General features: G+C 36.3%; 1 protein-coding gene across 1 annotated transcript; it reads left to right on the top strand.

Annotated features, from left to right (window-relative positions):
- Nucleotides 1-723: 723 nt before the first annotated feature.
- RPF1 (ribosome production factor 1 homolog) lies at nucleotides 724-19,768 on the top strand. The gene is made up of 9 exons (XM_057714899.1): nucleotides 724-992; nucleotides 2,958-3,014; nucleotides 5,095-5,175; nucleotides 11,705-11,800; nucleotides 12,363-12,516; nucleotides 17,874-17,956; nucleotides 18,349-18,530; nucleotides 18,680-18,806; nucleotides 19,453-19,768. Exons 1-9 carry the CDS (start codon nucleotides 765-767, stop codon nucleotides 19,492-19,494), a joined length of 1,050 nt encoding a protein of 349 aa, XP_057570882.1. The 5' UTR covers nucleotides 724-764; the 3' UTR covers nucleotides 19,495-19,768.
- Nucleotides 19,769-19,817: the final 49 nt, after the last annotated feature.

Below are 19,817 nucleotides of genomic sequence, written 5' to 3'. Positions count from 1 at the left end.
TCTCAAATCCTCAAAGAAATCTGCATCTCACATAAAAGCCAAAGTTCTTACAAAACCCTACACAATCTTTCACCCTAACCCCCCAGCCCCACCTCCACCCGGACTTACTCTCCTCCTTTTTCATTTGACTCCTGGCTTCCGCGAGGTGTTTCCTTAAGAAGCCAGGCTTACTACTCACTAGGAGCCTTGGAGCTATAAATTTCCTTTGCCTGGACAGCTTTTCTCCTAGATAACCAGCTTTTCTCAGATTAACAGCTCTTCCCCAGGATTACTGCATAGTATGCCCCATTGCCTCCTTCAAATCTCTGCTCAATAATGAAGCCCACTCTGAGAATCCTATTTAAGAGCTGTAATCTGCCCATCTATCCTCTCATCTTCTTTTAACCTATTCCATTTTCTCCACACCGTGCATTACTTAATATTAATAGCTTACCACACTATTTAGGAGCTCATTTTAGTCTCTTTGCAGAATGTAAACTCTATACGGCAAAGATTGTTTTGTTCCTAGGTTTTAAGGGTTCGGTACACGAGAAACCCTCAATAATGTATTCCACCAACTCATAATTTCACTGTTCACACGGCTAGGCAAACTCCCTGAACTCTCCTCTAAGCTTAAATTTCAATACCTTCTGAGACCTCTAAAACTCACGAAACATACATTCTCCTTTAAGAACTTTCCGACCCCGGAAGTAATAGCTTAAGGACCGGGGTGGGAGAAGAAAGCAACTTCCGTTTCCGTGCAGACCGCAAGGAGCAAAAATACCATGGCGAAGGCCGCGGATAAGAGCGGCAGCAGCGGAAAGAAAGGGCTGAAGCGGAAAGCCGCTACTGAAGAACCTCAGGAGGCTGCAGTCGCTGAGGATGGGACGACGGAAAGCGGAGTCCAACCCCCGAAGGCGGCTGCCTTTCCCCCAGGCTTCAGCATCTCGGAGATTAAGAACAGACAACGGCGACACTTAATGTTCACGCGGTGGAAACAGCAGCAGCGGAAGGTATGAGGAGCGGAGGTGCCAGAGCGCACGCGCGGTGTCCCTCTAGCTCCCGTGGGGTGGGATGTTGCATATGCGTGGTCACCCCGGTCCAGGGTCCCAGGCAGTGTATTTTAATACGAAAGGGGTAGGGAGGAGGCAGCCGTGTCCGGGTCTCCATACTGTGCTTTTGGAACACTCTCTCTAGGCTTAGCTTTTTGTCTGAGCGTCAAGAATTCCTTATCGGCTCTATCTAGGGTCCTCGGTTGAGAATAAAAGCAAAAAGTCTTGCTCTCCTAGTATTGAAAATTACTCCCTCCCGACCGCAGTCAGACCTAGAGGGCAAAAGTCACCGTGTCTCTCCGCCTTGCCCTGTTCACAGAACATTGGTTAAGTCCTAAAATCTGCAATACGGGCAATACAAACATCCAAAATGATCCTTCTCTGATTCCTGCAGCAACTCTTACTGAAGTTAGACTGTAAAGTTTATAGTAATTGGATTTACTCTTTACAGGGCAGCACTCATACCAATCTTGGAGGTAAACAAATATGAGGAGATAAAGCCCAAGGTCACAGTTCTCATTTGTGGTTAAATTACAGGTTTAAATATTTTAAATTGCATTAGCTTTATCTTTTACTATAAAGCTCAAGTTAAGTGAAAATACAAAATGTACATCTAAACAACGGTTAAAAATAAATGGTAACGCGAGGAATTTTCAGGTTGTTTCTAATAAAGCCATCACTAGTTATTCAAATATTTTATAATCAAAATATGCTTTTAAAAGTGATCGAGAACCTGCAAGATGTACTGTAAATCTGTAACTTCTGGCGACTTTTGAACAGAATACTTGACACACAATATAAAATAGTTTTTTCTTTGTTTTACACCCAGCGCCTGTTGACCCTCACCATCAGATCGCGGATTAGCAATTATACTCCCAAGAAGTCTTCTAGGACATCTTTCCCCCATACTTGCACACCAGAATGGGTTAGATGCCCCTTCTGCCTATTCGAATAGAATTTTGTCACTTATGACAAGTAATACACAGTGCAAGGCCTCAACAAGTCTAGCAAGAGGAAGCAGGCAAGTAAAAAGAATATTGTGTGGGGACTTCCTAGGTTGCGCAGTGGTTAAGAATCCACCTGCCAATGCAGGGGACACAGGTTTGATCTCTGCTCCAGGAAGATCCCACATGCCACAGAGCAACTAAGCCCGTGTGCCACAGCTGTTGAGCCGGTGCTCTAGAGCTCGTGAGCCACAACTGTTGAGCCCGTGAGCGGCAACTACTGAAGCTCACACACCTAAAGCCGGTGCTCTGCAACAAGAGAAGCAATTGCAATGAGGAGCCCAAGCACCACAACGAGGAGTAGCCCCCGATCACTGCAACTAGAGAAAGCCAGTGTGCAGCAATGAAGACCCAATGCAGCCAATAATTAATTAATTAATTAATTAAAAAATTTGAAAAAAAGAACATTGTGTGAATTTTCATGATATGCAAGAATAAGCATTTGTGGTTAAATTACGGTTGGAAACAACCTGAAAACTCCTTACGTTACCATGTATTTTTAGTACTTTTCAAGAGAAGTAACCAGCATAGCCATGGTTTTCTTTAGGATGCAACTTGTTAGGAGTGCAAAACAAAAGAACAAAAACTCGTTAACTTGTTTAACTGTACATTTTGTACTTTCACTTAATTTGAGGCTTTATAGTAAAAGGTAAAGCTAGTGAAATTTTAAATATTTAAACTTGTCAATTTTGATTAGTATTTTGAAGGAGCAAGGTCTTTGTTAGAAAAATCTTATTGATTGACTCGCTCATTTAGTTTACAATAACAGGTATGAAAATATAAGTCAGGATGTTTATTTTAATACATTTTTAAGATTGCTCAGTTTAATATTCATAGCATTAGTAATTTGTCGTTTCAGTATGTGTTTGTGATATAACTGGTGGTTTCTCAGTATTGTTCTTTTCTTTTTTAAATCCTTTAGGAAAAGTTGGCAGCTAAGAAAAAACTTAAAAAAGAGAGAGAGGCTCTTGGTGATAAGGTAAATGAAACTTTTAGTCCTCTGCTTTCTGTCTGGTATTAAGGAGTGCTCCCTATTACTTACATTGAATCACTGTCTTTTAAAATTTATTGTGAACTATTTCGGATGTATAAAATGGTATAAAAATAATACAGCATACTCCTTTCTGTCCTTTACTCAGCTTAAGAAACTGTGCATTAGCAAATAGTGTTCAAGTTCTTGTGTACTTTTTTCTGATTGCTTTCCTCTCCCAAGAACCACTCATTGGGACTTCCTTGGTGGTGCAGTGGTGAAGACTCTGCACCTGCACTGCAGGGAGCATGGGTTCCATCCCTGGTCCGGAAATTAAGATCCTGCTTGACAAGTAGCATAGCCAAAAAAAAACAAACAGATAACCACTCATGAAATTGCTCTTTATTGTTCCCATGCACTTCCTTTATTACCTTTACTATGTTTGTGTCCCTAAACAGTAAACACAGTAGTGATGTTTTGCATGTTTTCAAAATTTCAAAATGGTGTGTAGACTTCAACTTGCTTATTCTGCTTTACTTTATGTGTTTGAGAAGCAGAGACACATCTCCCTGACTGGGAATGGGGAAGATCCCCCAGTTTAGGCCTGTAACTGGAGCTCTTCTGACTTGAAGCAAAGGCGCTTTGTTATGCAAGCCTGGGGAATGGCTGGACAGAACCTCTTCCGTGGTAGGGTTGGGATGTGTAAGAATGAGAGCTGACACTGAGGATATGAACCTGTGAAGAGTGAGACTGGGAAGTGGAAGGAGGGTGAGATACCTGAGTGGATTATGGCAAAGAAAAGCAGAGATAATGCATCAAGAAAGGATTTGGCTATTTGTGTGATATTGACAAAAAGTGAAATCTTTCTATTGAAAAATTTTAAAAGAACTACTTAGTACTTCTGCATTATTGCACCGCTAAGTTTTCATTTCATTTATAGTTAGTTCTGGATTACAGTTTATACTTGCAAAATTTTAAAAACGTTGAACTTTTCCCCCCTCCTGCCTCTTAATGTGAGGTACCGGGAAATGATAAGCATTTTTGAGGAAGGGAAAAATATAGACTGTGTATATACTACATACAAACTAAACAGTTCTTTTTCATGAATTCTCTTTAGAAGTATTATGTTAAATCACAGAAAGTGGCCAATATGAGACTGTTTTGACCTGCAGAATCCTATCAAATGTTAGTCTTTGTTTAACTCTCAATAATCAGTCACTTATGCAAATTAATATGCTGATCACTGTTTGAAAATATCACCATTCTTGTTTTTTGGATTGAAAGATGACTTCCTAGAACTGCCTCTTTTAAAAAATTACTTGAAACTTAATATTCATTTCATAGAATAATGAAAAAATCCTAAATAGTTTGTCAGTTCATATTCATCTCTGTTAGTGTACGTATATTTTGGATTAGTTTTAGTCAGTGTATGGTTACAGTTCTGTGTTCCTTCTCCTTAACATTTCATTTACACAATATTTTGGTCTACGCTGAGTGTGCATGATTGCTGATCCTAACGGTATTCCATTATGTTGGAAATGCCATAGTCATTATCCTGTTGTTGCACATTTGCCCTATTTACTGTTCATTTCCACTAACTACAGTGATAATACATATTTCTTTGTATAAATTGCTCCCCCTTTCATTCTTTACCATAAATCCCTCAAACTAGAATTACTAGCTCAGCAGATATAAACAGATTTGTAGCTTTTGTTATCTAGCTTTCCGAAAGTATTGGAACAGAGCCACATATGTATGTACCTTTGTTATTTTTTCCATTATATGTAATGTTTTTCTTCTTTGTGAATAATTATTTTGATTCCCAGTTTCTTCTCTCTGCTACTTCTGCCTGGTTTTAAGCCATTTTATTTATTGTCAGCAGTTCTTCCAGTGTGTGCATGTGTCTGCTCAGAAAATTAAAAAGCCTCTTACTCAATATTGTTATTAGGATTGATGTAGCAGTGTGTTGAAATGAGGAACAGATTGAGTTTTTGGATTATTTTCAAATTTCTGTTATTCTTCCCCAACCATGATGCAAAATTATTAATGTAAAATTATTCTAAGACCTAATCTTTTTTCTTTTATTTAGGCTCCACCAAAGCCTATACCCAAGACCATAGACAACCAGCGAGTGTATGATGAAACCACAGTAGACCCTAATGATGAAGAGGTAATGTTAGAAGTCTTAAATGAATTTGGATGACCACACTTGATAAATTATTTATTCATATGTCAGTGTTTAAAGTACTAGCTGGTGAAGATGTATAATGGACTGATTCAGCTGTAATTTTGGCATATTATTATTATTTATTTAGACTATTTCATAATTGAGTTTCCCAACAATGCTGTAGAAAAAGGCAGTAATTATTTATTTTCTAGAAAAGTATTGTATTTTATGCCTAGGTAAACTTGTCATTTAATCTCTGTAATAGTTTCAGTGTTTTTTAGTCATTTGAAAAGCAGTCCTCATACTGTAGATTTTTACTATAGATTTTTGTAGTATTTGTTAGACATTTTGACACCTAAAGATAATATTTGATGGTATTTTTGTGTCCTCATAAAACTCTTGGTTTAAAGATAAACTTCCACTTTTCACATTTTCCATTTAAATAGTTTGCAACAGTACAATGAGAGAATCAAGGTTTTAAAACTTTGTGTATATATATTCTTTGATTTGTGTATGGGAAACTTGTTTTTGTTATATTTGTTTGCTTTCAAACAATGCTGTTACCAACATTCTTTCACATATTTCCTGGTATAGCCATTCATTCACTCAGTTGGTCAGTCAGTCTTCTAGCAAATGCTTCTTGAATGCCTGCTATGTGTGGAGGTCTGTTTTAGGGACATGGGATTCATCAGTGCACAAAATACTCACACATATACACACAAAATTTCTGCCGACCCAGAGCTTACATTCTAGGAAGAGAGATGAACAATGAATATAATAAAGTAAATTATCGTAGGTTGGTAGATGGTAGGTTACTGAAGTTAAATAGGGTAAAGGAATTTCAGGACAACCTGGTGTAGAGAGAGTTTGCAGTTTTACGTATACATACATATACAGGGATGTGCATGAGAGAGAGTATGTGTGTGCGTGTGTGCCTGCATTTTATTTATTTTGGCATAATTTCACACTTAATAGATAAGTAGGAATTCATAAACACACTTCACCTGGATTTCCTAAGTGTTAAGTTGTGTCACACTTTGTCTTCATTTATATTCTCTCTGAAATGTTTGAGAGTAAGTGGCAGACATAAGCCCCTTTATTCTTACATGCTTAGTGTGTTTTACTTATAAACTGATTTTTTTTAATAAGCACAGTATACAGTTTCCAAAATTAGACAGTTAACATTGTTATACAATATTATTATCTGATCTATACAGCTTATTTAGATGTCACAATGATGTCAATTTTCATAAAAGAAAAATCACAGTTCATGCATTTCTTCCCACTATAATGACTCTAATCTCCTTTAATTTGGAACAGTTCCTCAGAATTTGCTTTTAATGACATTGACATTTTTGAAGAGTACAGACCAGGTGTACTTGCAGAATGTCATTTAATATGAGTTTGATTATATTTAGTTTATGTACTTTTGACAGGAGTACCACTGTTGTGATATTGTTTTTTTCAGTGCCCTTATCAGGAGTCACATATTGTTGATTTTCCCATAACTGGCTTTATTAACTTTCGTCACTTATTGAAATGGTGTCTCTTGGATTTCTCCTCTGTAACTATTTTCCCCTTTGAATTTAATAAGTATTTTGCGTGGGAGATACTTTGAGATTATATAAGTAAATATGTTACTCTTTAAACTCTCATTGAAGATTTTATAATTACAAATAATTTTTTCCACTCTGATAGGTGAGAAATTGTATCTCAGTGTAGTTTTAATTTGTTCTTTTGTTATGAATGAGGTTGGACATCTTTTCATGTTTTCTTTCTTTTCAATCAATTGTTCATGTCTCTTGCCCATTTTTCTGTTGGTTAGGGTTGCAGTTTATATACAGTGGTTAGGATAGGCTTCATTGAGGAGATGACCTTTTAGCAAAGACTTAAAGGATGTAAAGAAGTTAGCCATTTTTGGGCAGAAGGTAATCCAGGATAAGGGGACACAGCCAGAGGCAAAAGCTCTAAGGCAGGAACATGCTTAGTTTGTTTTGGGGGAACAGTAAGGAATCCAGTATGCTGAAATTAAGTGAGCAAGAGGGAGGATTGTAGAAGAGGTGCCAGGAAAGTATGGGGAAGGGAAGAGGCCAGATCAGTGACTTTTCTAGCCATTGTGAGGACTTTGGCTTTTATAGTTAGTGAAATGAGGAGCCATTGGATGCTTTCGAACAGGGGAATGATGTGATTGGACTTAATTTTTTAAAGTAATTGGTTGCTTTACTGAGAAAGCAATCAGAGAGGTAAACAGACTAGCTAGGAAGCTAATCCAGGAAAGAGATGCTGCTGCTGCTGCTGCTGCTGCTGCTGCTGCTGCTGCTGTTGCTGCTGTTGCTGCTGCTGCTGCTGCTGCTGCTGCTGCTGCTGCTGCTGATCATGGTGGTGATGGTGATAATGGTGACGGTGACGATGATTGGGACCACAGTGGTTACAATGAATACTGAGAATCAGTCTGATTCTGAGGTTTGGGTTTTTGGCCTGGGTGTATTTTGAAATTAGAGCTGCTAAGAATTTCTTGATAGTTAGGCTATGAGGTGTTAGAAAAAGAGGATTCAAAGATGGTATTGAGGTTTTTAGCCTGAGCAATTAGAAGGATAGAATGATGGAATTATCATTGACAAGATATGGAACAAGTCTATATGACTGGAGATAAATTGGGGATCAAAGACATAATAGAGGTTACATATAATGTAAGTTTCCCTAAATATTTACACAGGGGAGAATTTGTTAGGTCATGGGGTATATAAATGTTCAACTTCACATGAAAGTGCCAAAATATTTTCCAAAGTAGTGGTTGTATCATTTTACACTCCCATGGCATAAAAACAATATTCCTGGTCATCCAAATTCTGACCAATGCCTAGTATATTCAGATTAGTGATAAAGGACTATCTCATTGTGGTTTGAGTTTGCATTTTCCCTGTTCCTAAAGTGGTTGAGTATCTTTTTTTGCTACGTGGTTTTGGTAGAGATATGCCAAGTACTGAAAATTATTTCAATGAATTTCATTGTTTTCTTCATATAAATTGTACACATAAATCTTGTTAGGGTTATTCCTGGGTATCTTACAGTTTTTTCTTATTAGTGTAAATCACATCTCTTTGAAAACTTTAATTTGCTGATTTACAAAAATACAATTGATTTTTGGATTGTGATCTTCTGACCAGTAGTTTACCTAAATTCATTTTTAATAATTTGTCTGAATGTTGTTTTCATTTCATGTTTAGATAATCATTTCTGCAAATAAGTTTTTGTTTCTTACTTTCAATCCATTAACAGTTTCTTTTGTGCTTACTAGAACCTCCAGCATAATGTCAAATAAATAGAAAAAGCAATATTAACATCTGTGCCATGTTACTGGTTTTAAAGAGACTATTTCCAATGTATCATCATTAATGTTTGTGTCATTAGTGATAGATTCTCCTTATGAGTTACGGAAATTCCATTTATTCTTTTTTTGCTGGATTTTTTGTTTAGTGAATGAATGTGGAAAGTTAAATGCTTTTCCTGCAAATATTAAGATAATTTATGTACTTTTTCTGCAAATATTGAGATGAATATGCAGTTTTCTCCTTTCTTGCATTAATGTAGTAAATTAAATAGGTTTTCTAAGCTTAAGCCTCTTGTATTCATGGGATAAATCCAATTTAGTTAAGATGTTTTATCTTCTTAGCATATTGTTTTGGTTTGTTAATACTTTGCTTAGAACATGTACATCTGTGTTGAGTATGACTGTAGTAGTGTCCCGTTTTCATTCCTAATTTTATTTGTTTGGGCTTTTCACCAGAGATGTATCTATTTTGTTATTCTTTCAAACTACTATTTTCTTTAATTTTCTCTATTGAATCTTTGTTTTCTAATTCCTTTATATCTCCTCTTACCTTTATTATTTCTTTTACACTGAGTTTATTCTATATTTATTTGATTAGCTCATTTTCATCTTTTTTATTATAAGCATTTAAGGTCATAAAAGTTACTTTTGCCATAGCCCCCAAGTTTTAAGATGTAGCTTTCATTTTGTTTAAATCTGAGTACCTCTTTTAATGAAAGATGATTTCTTCTTGTTTGCTGTATTTTTTTATTTCATCAGTTTTCCCCCTGATCCCTATTATTTCTTTCCTTCTGCTTACCTGGAAGAGCAAATGGCTCTTCCAGGTAAGCAGCTTCCTAAGATAGAAGCTTAGATTATTGATTTTATACTTTTTTCCTAATATAAGCATGTAAAGCTCTGGTTTCCCCCTAAACACTGCTTTAGCCACATCCCATACATTTTGGTATGTTTTGTTGTGTTTTCATTTTCATTCTGTTCAAGATATTTTCTAATTTCTCTTGTGATTTCTTCTTTGGCTTAGGATTTTCAAGAAGTGTTTTGTTTAATTTCCAAATATTTGAGGATTTCCCAGATTCCTTTCTGCTGTTGATTTCTAATTCAGTTTTATTGTGGTTTGGGACATATTTTGTTTGATTTCAGTCCTTGTCAAAGAAATGTCCTAGAGTTTATTTCCTAGCATAAGATCTATTCTGGAGAATGATTTATCACAATATACTTGAAGTACATACTGACACAATTCTGGTAAAATACAGCAAGTTTGCACCAGTATAGCTTCATGATATCCACTCTTATTCATACTATTATTGTCAGCACATATTGTTATATATTACATATGTCTATGTTATAAACCCCGTGTTGTGATTACTCCTTAAACAGCCTTGTTTTTTGGTAAGAAATTAAGTGTACACACACAACACACCCACAAAATCTTTTATGTTTACCTTTATCGTTACCTATTTACAGTGCTCCTTTCCTGCCTCTGGATCGGAGTTACCATCTGGTATCATCCTCTTTCAGCTTGTAGGATTTTCTTAAGCCTTTGTTTTTATAGCAGGTCTAATAGCTGATTATCTCAGTTTTTGTTTATCTGAAAGTGTTTATTTTGCCTTCATTTTTGAAAGAACTTTGTGGGATATAGAATCCTTGGTTGATTTTTTTCTTCTTCTGGTACTTTGAACTTGTTCCATTGCATTTTGACCTTCATTATTGCTTTTGAGAAACCAGCCGTTAATAATCATTGTTCTCCTGTACATGATTTATTTTTTCTTATTTCTTCCAAAATTTTCTCTGTTTTTGGCTTTTACCAGTTTGACACTGATGTGTTTAGGTATTGTTCTTTCTTTTTATTTTACTGAAGGTTTGTTGAGTTTGGACCTGTAAGTTAGTTTGTCATCCATTAGTTCTTCAAATGTTTTTTTTTTTCCCCCTGCCTTCTTCTCTCCTTTAGGGACTTCCTTTTCTCACACACTGTTGAAATGGTTGTGTCCTAAAAAGTTTCTGTTGCTTTGCTCCTTTTGCTATGATTATGTTCTCCATTCTTCAGATTGGATACTTATTAATCTATTTTCAGGTTTATTGATTCTTCTGCATCTTAGATTAAGCCTGTTAATTCCTTGAATATATTTGTTATGGCTGCTTTGAAATTTTCACTAAATTCAACATCTGGGCCCACTCAGTTTTTATTGACTTCTGTTTTCCTGATTGTAAGTCAATACTTTTCTGTTTCTTTGCATATCTGATATTTTGGTTGAAAATTAGACATTTTAGAAAACATATTGCAGTAACTCTGGATTGTTTTATGTTTTAAGGGTTATTGATTCTTTTTGTTTTAGTAACTTATCTGGACTTAAACTGGAATCTGTCTGACAGTAGCATTATGTTACGACTCAGTTTGTTATTTTTAACTTGCCTCCCTAGAGGTTGTGGGGACACTGTTTGTGTGGCTTGATGGTCAGCCAGTTATTTGGGTAGAGGTTGTGTTGTGACACCATGAGCCCCTAAGACATTATATACCCTCTGCCAGCTCAGCTGTGTGTGGAGATTGAGGAATGCATTCAAAGTTGTAGCCACTTCTCAAGTTTCCCTTACCTTTCAGATGTACTGGCTTCTCGGGTCTCTCTCATATGTAGTGTAGCTGTCAGTCAGGGATTTGGGGAGAGATTATGTCAGTCCCTCTATGATTTTTACTTCCAGAGCTCTCATTTAAATTTTTGGCTGGTCCGCACCTACCCTGAACTGGGCCTGTAACCTTGGACTGGCAAAGCTAGTCTTCACACCTGCCCCTCCTTGAATTAGGCCCACCACCTCTGGATCCAGGATTGCTGGTTCTCGCCTACCATCAGTCCTGAAGTTGGTAAAGTTACTGTTTTCACCAACCAGGTTGATAGAGGAAATGGAATAGCTCTAGGCAAGATTCTTGATGTTCTTGCCCACAGATGTATCCATTTTTCAAGAAGAAATGCATCTCATTTTGTGTCTTAAAATTGTTTTTGACAATTTTTTTTTCCAGTTTTATATTAGTATTCTTCAGATAGAAAGTTACCCAACTTCTTCCTGTTGCCATTAACCTAAGTCCCTCCTGGACCCTCTTTAAGTCACCAGTCAGCTAGGTAGTCAGTGTTATAGAATCCCATTGGAACTACTTTTAACATGCTGGCCCAGTAGAGTGTTTGATATAAAATTATCTCTTTCTGTTTTCAGGTTGCTTATGATGAATCTACAGATGAATTTGCTTCTTACTTCAACAAACAAACTTCTCCCAAGATTCTCATCACTACATCAGATAGACCTCATGGGGTAAACATATCAATTAGTATAGTTCTTGAATTCTTAATTTTCTTACATTACTTATTTAAAAGAACTATTCGGAAGAGTTATTAGTAATTGTTTTAGATAATGCCTGTAAATAAGCTAAATAAAATGTACTGGTGATGTGATATAGGTTCACTAAGCATGATTCTTTAGGATAGGCTTTCTCAGCCTCAGCACTATTAATATTTTGGGCTGGATGATTTTTTATTATACAGATTGTCCTGTTCATTACAGGATGTTTAGCAGTATCTCTGGCCTCTATCCACTAGATACCAGTAGCAGCCAATCCCCACCACTACTACCAGTCATAACCACCAAAAATGTTGCCAAATAGCCCTTGATGGCAAAATTGTTCCTAGTTGAAAACCACTGCTTTAGGTTGTTCAGCCTTTGATGAAGGATGAAACATTGTTAAGATTTCATTTCTTCCCTATCCTTGCTTTCTATTAATAACACTCTTATAATAATTACTTCTTTCCTTATAAATATATGCCATGTAGATTTGTATTTTTTCACTTTTGAGAATTTTTGTTATTTTGTTTTATAGAGAACAGTACGACTCTGTGAACAGCTCTCCACAGTTATACCAAACTCACATGTTTATTACAGAAGAGGACTGGCTCTGAAAAAAATTATTCCACAGTGCATCTCAAGAGATTTCACAGACCTGATTGTTATTAATGAAGATCGTAAAATACCAAGTATCCTTTGTTTTTTTAAGGATGTTTTTCTGTCTCACCTTCAGCCCCTTTTAAGATATATTTAAAAGAATAAGGAAATGTTCCCTGTAACTTTCAGAACATACTGTTTTTAAACCAGAGAATTATGTATCTCTATTCAGGATTCTATGAGTTAATTTTTCCTTTTCATTCAGCAAGTATTCATTAAGCACATGCTATAAGCAAGACATTATTTTAATTGTTAGTGAAAGGTGGAGAGATAAACAAGAGAGTCAGCTTCAGGGAATTCATAATCTAGTAGAAAATAGACATGTAAACAAACAAAAATATAGTGTGGATAGTACAATTAAAGACAGATACAAGATACAGTGCCAACTCTGGTAAAATCTGCCACGGGGATATCAGGGAGGAAGTGCTTGACAGGAAAAGGTGCTTAAACCCTGTCTATGGGCGAATGAGGTGAGTAAGGCAGAGGAAGAGTACCCACTGCAGAAATAACCATTTGGAAAGATAGAGGCGTGAAGGGATGGAGGTGGTGGCCCAGTTGGGGATCTGCAACTGTTTGATATGGCTAGATTTTATGTTGCCAGAGGTGGTATCATAGGATTGCATTTTTGCAGTAGGTATTTGGGCCCATGTTATGTATTAACTAGTGTATCAGATGGCAAGAATTATCTATCCTTTTACCATGAATCACAGATCTGAGGAAGAATATGTTACCTAAACCCTAGGTGTTTCTTCCTGTTGTGAGATAAGAAATCATGTAAAGGATGCCTAGATTTGTTTTTGTCATTGCTGTTGTTTTACTCACTCATCGCATGGTGGCCCATGAACTCAGTAACGTTAAAGATGGCTAATTGAATGAGTCAAAAGTATTAAAATAAGATTATTAAGGCTTTATAAACAATGGGGACAGTACTCCCTGCTGCCAGGATAACATTTTTTTAAAATCAACGAACACTGCTTTTTAAAAAATAATGGTTTACAAGCTGTTTTTTAAAATCTAAATAACTTTTATGGCTTTTATTGTTTTCAGTATAAGTTAAAGACATTATCCACTCTCCATTTATCCATTATCCACCTGCACCAGTTGCTTTTCAGAGGCTTTTCAGATTTTGTATTGTGGTGTATTGTTGGTCAGGCCGGATTGTGAATTACTGTAACAAAGTAACAAAAACCTCTTGAATACTTAACTGTTTCAGAAGAGGTCTGTTTTTAAGGTAGATGTTGCCTTTTTAAAACTACCCTCCCAAAATAAGGTGGCAAGGTCTGTGTTCCTCTATTTTTGGCAGTTAAAAATCTATCATTTCATTACTAGCAAGCCTGCTAGTAACTCTTTGCTAAGAAGCAAGCATTCATCAATTCAGTAAACATTCTATTCATCTCTTGCCTTTAGAAAGCTTATATTCTCTTTACTTTATAATATTGTGTTGTCTTTTTACACAAAATGTATTAATATTTTTCTGTTTACCATATTGGACACCTTAGAGGGTAAGTTAACCATCAGGAAATTAAGGTACCATCAGTACACAGACCTGATTTAAGGAAATAATTAGGCTAGTTAAGTAATCCAAATGTGAAATTGCTTACTCCTATTCAGGTAAACATATGTATACAGTCTGCCCTCCCTATCCACACGTTCTGCGTCTGTAGGTTCAACCAACCATGGATTAAAAGTTGGAGGGCTTTTCTACTATGCCAATTTATATAAGGGACTTGAGCATCTTTGGAGTCTGGTATCCATGGTGGGTCCTGGAACCATTTCCCCACAGATACTGAGGGACTACCGTACATACATACTTGTGTGTGTATCCCAAGATTGTAATTTTTTGGATACAGAATTATGCAGCAGTTTTTAAAAAGTCCTAATGATTAAAAGTTTTATAAGTATAATTCTGCCTGGATGTTAATTTTTATAATTTCAAAGACATTTTCTTTTCTGATTAACATCTAGTAATGCAGCTTATGTCAAAGTATCAGTGAAAGACACTAGGAAAACAAATCTCTTGATTTGCTTGATCACATAGAATGATCTTCAGACTAATAAGGACATTGGTAAGGGGGACTGGAAGTCCATCTTGGATAAAGAGATTGTAAGATAAGGCAAAGAATATCTGCAGAAACTTGTAAATGAGGCTATACTACTCTGAGGAAGATATGAGAGAGGTAAATGGAGGAAGGAAGGGGAAAGAGGACTTAGTGGCTAATTTTTGCCATGATCCCCACCCCCCAAAATGTAGAATTAAAGGAAGAATAATTTGTAAGCATCTAATAGAAATAGTGGTGATTCCTAGACTTAACATGGGCTCACAAATAACATCATGATTCCTAATGATGACACTTGGAGAAAAGTTGAAAGAATTGAAGATATCCAGCCTGAAAATAAGAAAGTGGGAATAAGACAGCTGTCTAAAGATATATTGACAATAGGAAGGGCCACTGTGTGCCATATGGTGAAAATTTATAGGGGTAAAAATTTTTGATTTACTCTAGAAAAGAACTTCATCAGTTATCCTACCAGTAGCCTTGTGGCTTTGGGTCAGGCAGATATGATATCAAATTCAGAGTTCATTATTTGCTATTTTTGTGAATTTAGTCAAGTTTTTAGTCATTCAGTTTCCTCATATTTTAAATATAGGGAATAATACCTATCTTTAGGGTTCCCACAAGGATCATATTAATTGTATTATGTTTCCAAGGCATAGCGCCTGGCCTATACTAGGCATTTTACTAATTGTGGCGCAGTGGGAAGCATGAAGGCTTTTTCTGGAGAGACAGACTTCCTCTATGCATTATTTCTAAATGGAAATTTGAGGTAGGATAAGTATTTGCTTTGTGCTCTTGGCAGCTTATAGGGTGTTTTACATTCCTGGCCTTTGAGTCAATCATAACAAAATAACTTTCACATCAGTCATAGCAAAATGCCTCTACACATTTCTAAATGGAAATTACCAGTCAAGAGTTTTGGGCTCAGGTATAGCCCCACCCAAGTTGAGATCGACTGCCATGTAGCACTGAAACTTGGGTGCATCTACCTGACTCTTCTGAAAACTTTTCCTCGTTACTAAAATCAGGATGACTCCTTTTTTGTATGGTTTGTTAGAGATTAGCAATAACATAAAGCCTTTTGTACAGTGCAGGTACTTGGGAATTGATGTTTGGGTTTTGTAGGTTTTGGGGGTTTCGTTTTTGGTTTTTGTGACTTCTCACGTCACTCTGTTCTCTCCTGAATCCTGTGGCTTTTTTTTTTTTTTTTTTTTTGGCTGCTTTGGGTGTTCGTTGCTTCGCACAGGCTTTCTGTAGCTGTGGCCAGTGGGGTCTACTCTTCTTTGTGGTGCAGGGGCTTATTGCAGTGGCTTCTCTTGTTGCACGGGCTCTAGGCGTGGGCTGCAGCAGTTGCAGCACATGGGCTTAGTTGCTCTGCAGCATGCAGGATCTTCCCAGACCAGGGACTGAACCCATGTACCCTGCACTGGCAGGCAGATTCTTAACCACTGCACCACCAGGGAACTCCATGTAGTTTCTTTTGATACAAACCACGATTTAGTGGGAATTTTCTGGAAAGGATTCAAGCCTTGACTTAGGTTGAAAGAAATGACTTCTACCTCTCTTAACCCCCTTAAGATTTTATGATTTTTTTTGATGTGCAAATGATACAGAAATACTTTTGGCTGTACCTCATGAGGTTGAACTTTTGGTGAGTCCTTGAAGGGAAGGAAAAAATTCAAACATTTACTGATAACCTGCTGTGTAGAAGGCACTAGTATGTCAAATAGATCTATCTTAGAGTCAGTGGACTTGTTGGGAAGAAAGGCATTTCACGTGACTACAACTCAAAATAAATGACAAGTGCTATAGTAAGTAACAGTGAGAGCTAAGAATATTTAGAGCTTAATTTTGACTGTAAAAAGAGGTGGCATTTGAAGTGGGCCTTAATGGATAAGTAAAATATTGCAGATATTTGAAATAGCATGACCAAAAACCATATAGGATTTAACATGGTGTGTGAGAGACTCTGTCAGTGTCTACCAGCTAGGAAACAATATGGGGAGACAGCAGGTTAGAAAGGTAGCTTGGAGCCACAGTATGAGTGCTATGCCGATGTCTTCAACCTATAGATGAATCTGGTGAGAGCAGTTTGAAATAATAAGCTACAGCTATCAAATCTAGTTTTTCACTTAGCACATAAGAAACTATGGTACAGATACAATGACACAGCTAAGTCCCATACCTTATTACTTACAGAACCAAGGCCTAAATCCAACTTGATTTAGTCTGTATTAGAAGATGTACTTGAAATGGTGAGAGAGAGGTCAGACCAAGCAAGATACTGTTTTAACCTCATCTGGGTGGAAAATCTCAGGGACCTCAAGACAATAACAATATGGGGTAAAGAGGAAGCTGTAGAAGGGAGGAACTTACGAAGTAAAAGCATTAAATAGGATTTGATGGGAGCAGGAAGTTGGTGATAACCACCAGTTTCCAATTTAGTAGATGAATAGGAGAATGTTGATAGCTTTTAAAGATGGCAACATCTGTTTTATAAAACTCATATTGTGTGCAGATAAACTTAAAACAGTCTAATTCTGACCTCCTTTTAAGGTTAAGTATTTGAAAGAATCAAGTTGTGCTACAAAGACATGAGGTATATTGTATAGTTTAGCCACATTCCAAACTTTTAAAGTCCTTGGGCTGCTAACCCTACTGATTTGTAGGTCTTATACTTCGTTTGTAGCGTGTATAGCCTAATTCTGTTTGTGATAGAGTCAGTAAGTGGTTAATTGGTTGATTTTAAACTGTGGTAAAGTAACCCCAAGAATTAAGAGCTAGTCTCTTGAGAACACTAATAACCTTGATTTCCAGAAGAGAGTCTGTCTCAGGTCTTGTAGGATGATATTCAAAACTGCATTCAAAACCTTACAAATGTATAAAATGTATACGTATGAAAGTGTACCTTTTAAGGGTTATAAAAACTCTGAACATGGAGGTAAACTTATATTCCATTTGCAGTACTACAGTTGTGCTAGAGTATCATCCTTTTTTATTCCTGTTAAGAGTATTAGAGTAGTGGATTTTAGCTCTTTTCACCTACGTCTGGTGAATGCCAAACATACACCACTGAGAGTGATGAGCTATTTATCACATTGTGAAGAGAAAAAATAGGACTGCTATAGGTTAATCTATTTTTCTTAAAGACTTAAGTTGACTTATGTGTCTAGTTTTGGGTATGGTAAGAAAATCTCCTGTTAAGCCAGACGAATACATGCACCCACCTGTTTACCTAGCTACATTCAGGAGCCTTTGGGCATACAAAGAACTATTTAAACAATTTAAGATGTAGATTACAGAGTTCAGTGTGTTCTTAGCTTTGTGAACAGATGGATTAATTCTGAGTCACTTGCCAAATGGCCCAACTGCTCATTTTAAAATGAGCAGTGTTCGTCTGCGTAAAGAAATTAAGGTAAGTTTTATGCATTGCTTGATTGGCATTGGTCTCCTCACAGTATTTGATTAATAAATGCTATAACCTATAGATCTAATTGATTTTAATAATGGTATTTGCTCTTCTGGTTAAAGCGACAGTTTTGTGTACTGACCGTTTTCTTGTGAGAATGTAATTGGGTTATGGCAGACAAGCAATAGCCTTCATTACTATGAAACGTCACTTTTTAGTAGGACTTTCTTTTGGGTGCATTCACTGCATATTAATTTTAGATACATCTTATTTCATGGATTTGATTAAGCCATCTGTAGTAGTCTGTCATGAAGATAACTAAAATGTTTCAATGTCATGTAAATTCCAAAATTTGAAATCACTATGAGATCGTTATTGATTTTTCATCGTTTTTCTAGAGAAGAGGCAAGGAACCCACAGAACACATTCCTGAAATAATTTTGAACAATTTTACAACACGACTGGGTCATTCTGTTGGACGTATGTTTGCATCTCTCTTTCCCCATAATCCTCAATTTATTGGAAGGCAAGTTGCCACATTCCACAATCAGCGGGACTATATCTTCTTCAGATTCCACAGGTGAGAAAAGTACTTCAACTCCTTGGACTTTGACTTCAATCATGAAATACATATTGTACATAAACCTGTTTTCTAATGTTCAAACTGTCATATTAAAGAAATAACAATTGGGTTCATCAGACTAATTTCCTTAATTCTTATCTTTGAAGATACATATTCAAGAGTGAAAAGAAAGTGGGAATTCAGGAACTTGGACCACGTTTTACCTTAAAATTACGATCTCTTCAGAAAGGAACCTTTGATTCTAAATATGGAGAATATGAATGGGTCCATAAGGTATGTGCTTACTCTATGAAAAGCCATTTAGAGAATTTTAAAAGGATGGAATGAGAGTAAAACCATGTACTTTAAGCTTTGGGTGTTTATACAAAGTATGCTTGTGAATTTCTTTCCACACGCTAGAAGGAACCAGTCTCTGATAAAGTGGTCTGGTTTGGAGATTAACCATAGTTCATCTGAAATATCCCTAAAGATCCGTGGTTCTCAAAGTGGGACCAGAAGCATCACCTAAGAACCTGTTATGAAGGCAGGCTGTTGGGCCACAGACCTGCTGGACGAGTAATTTAGGGAGTGGGCCAACAGTCTGAGCCCATGTTATACTGATTCTGCTGCATGCTTGAGAATTATTGGTAGAGGTTTTATAGAAGTTTGGAGATCATTTTAAATCATAAATGAAAACTTTTATACTTTAAAACACATTACCTAATAAGAAATATTTCATTTATAAGTATGACTTTAAAATGTTATATATATTATATACACATATTACAGCAGTAACTTCCAACACTTTTTACTATTAGACCTGAAGACTTAAATTCAGTCTGAGACAAACCCAAAGGTTTTTTTGTTTTGTTTTGTTTTTTAAAGCACTGCTACCTATACATTCTCTTCTTTTCTTTTTTTTTTTCCCTCTAATTTTCAGCCCCGGGAAATGGATACAAATAGAAGAAAATTCCACTTATAAAGTACTGAGGGGACAGTATTGGATTGTGCTGAATAGGCCTACCTTGAATTTATGAAAGAAGACCCTTTTCAAAATGGCATTTACTGATTTCATAAGCCGTCTTTCATGTCTGGACAAAGTACCAAGTGCCATGAACTGCCACTCACTATTTATGTAGCAAATAAAAGGTCATTTTGGTAAGAGTCTGTAAGTTCAATTTAAGTTTCCTAAAACTTATTTCTCTTATTTTTAGGTAATTGTGAATAGTTTAAATTGGAATCAAGATTCAAACTAACATTCCCGTTTGTACTTTCATGGAACATGTGGGCTGGAGAGAAATACAG

The sequence above is a fragment of the Hippopotamus amphibius genome, chromosome 1 (genome assembly GCF_030028045.1).
Source record: "Hippopotamus amphibius kiboko isolate mHipAmp2 chromosome 1, mHipAmp2.hap2, whole genome shotgun sequence".
NCBI classification, from domain to species: Eukaryota; Metazoa; Chordata; class Mammalia; order Artiodactyla; family Hippopotamidae; genus Hippopotamus; species Hippopotamus amphibius.
The sequence above is the reverse complement of the archived record's forward strand: the minus strand, read 5'-3'. Positions and strand labels throughout refer to the sequence as shown.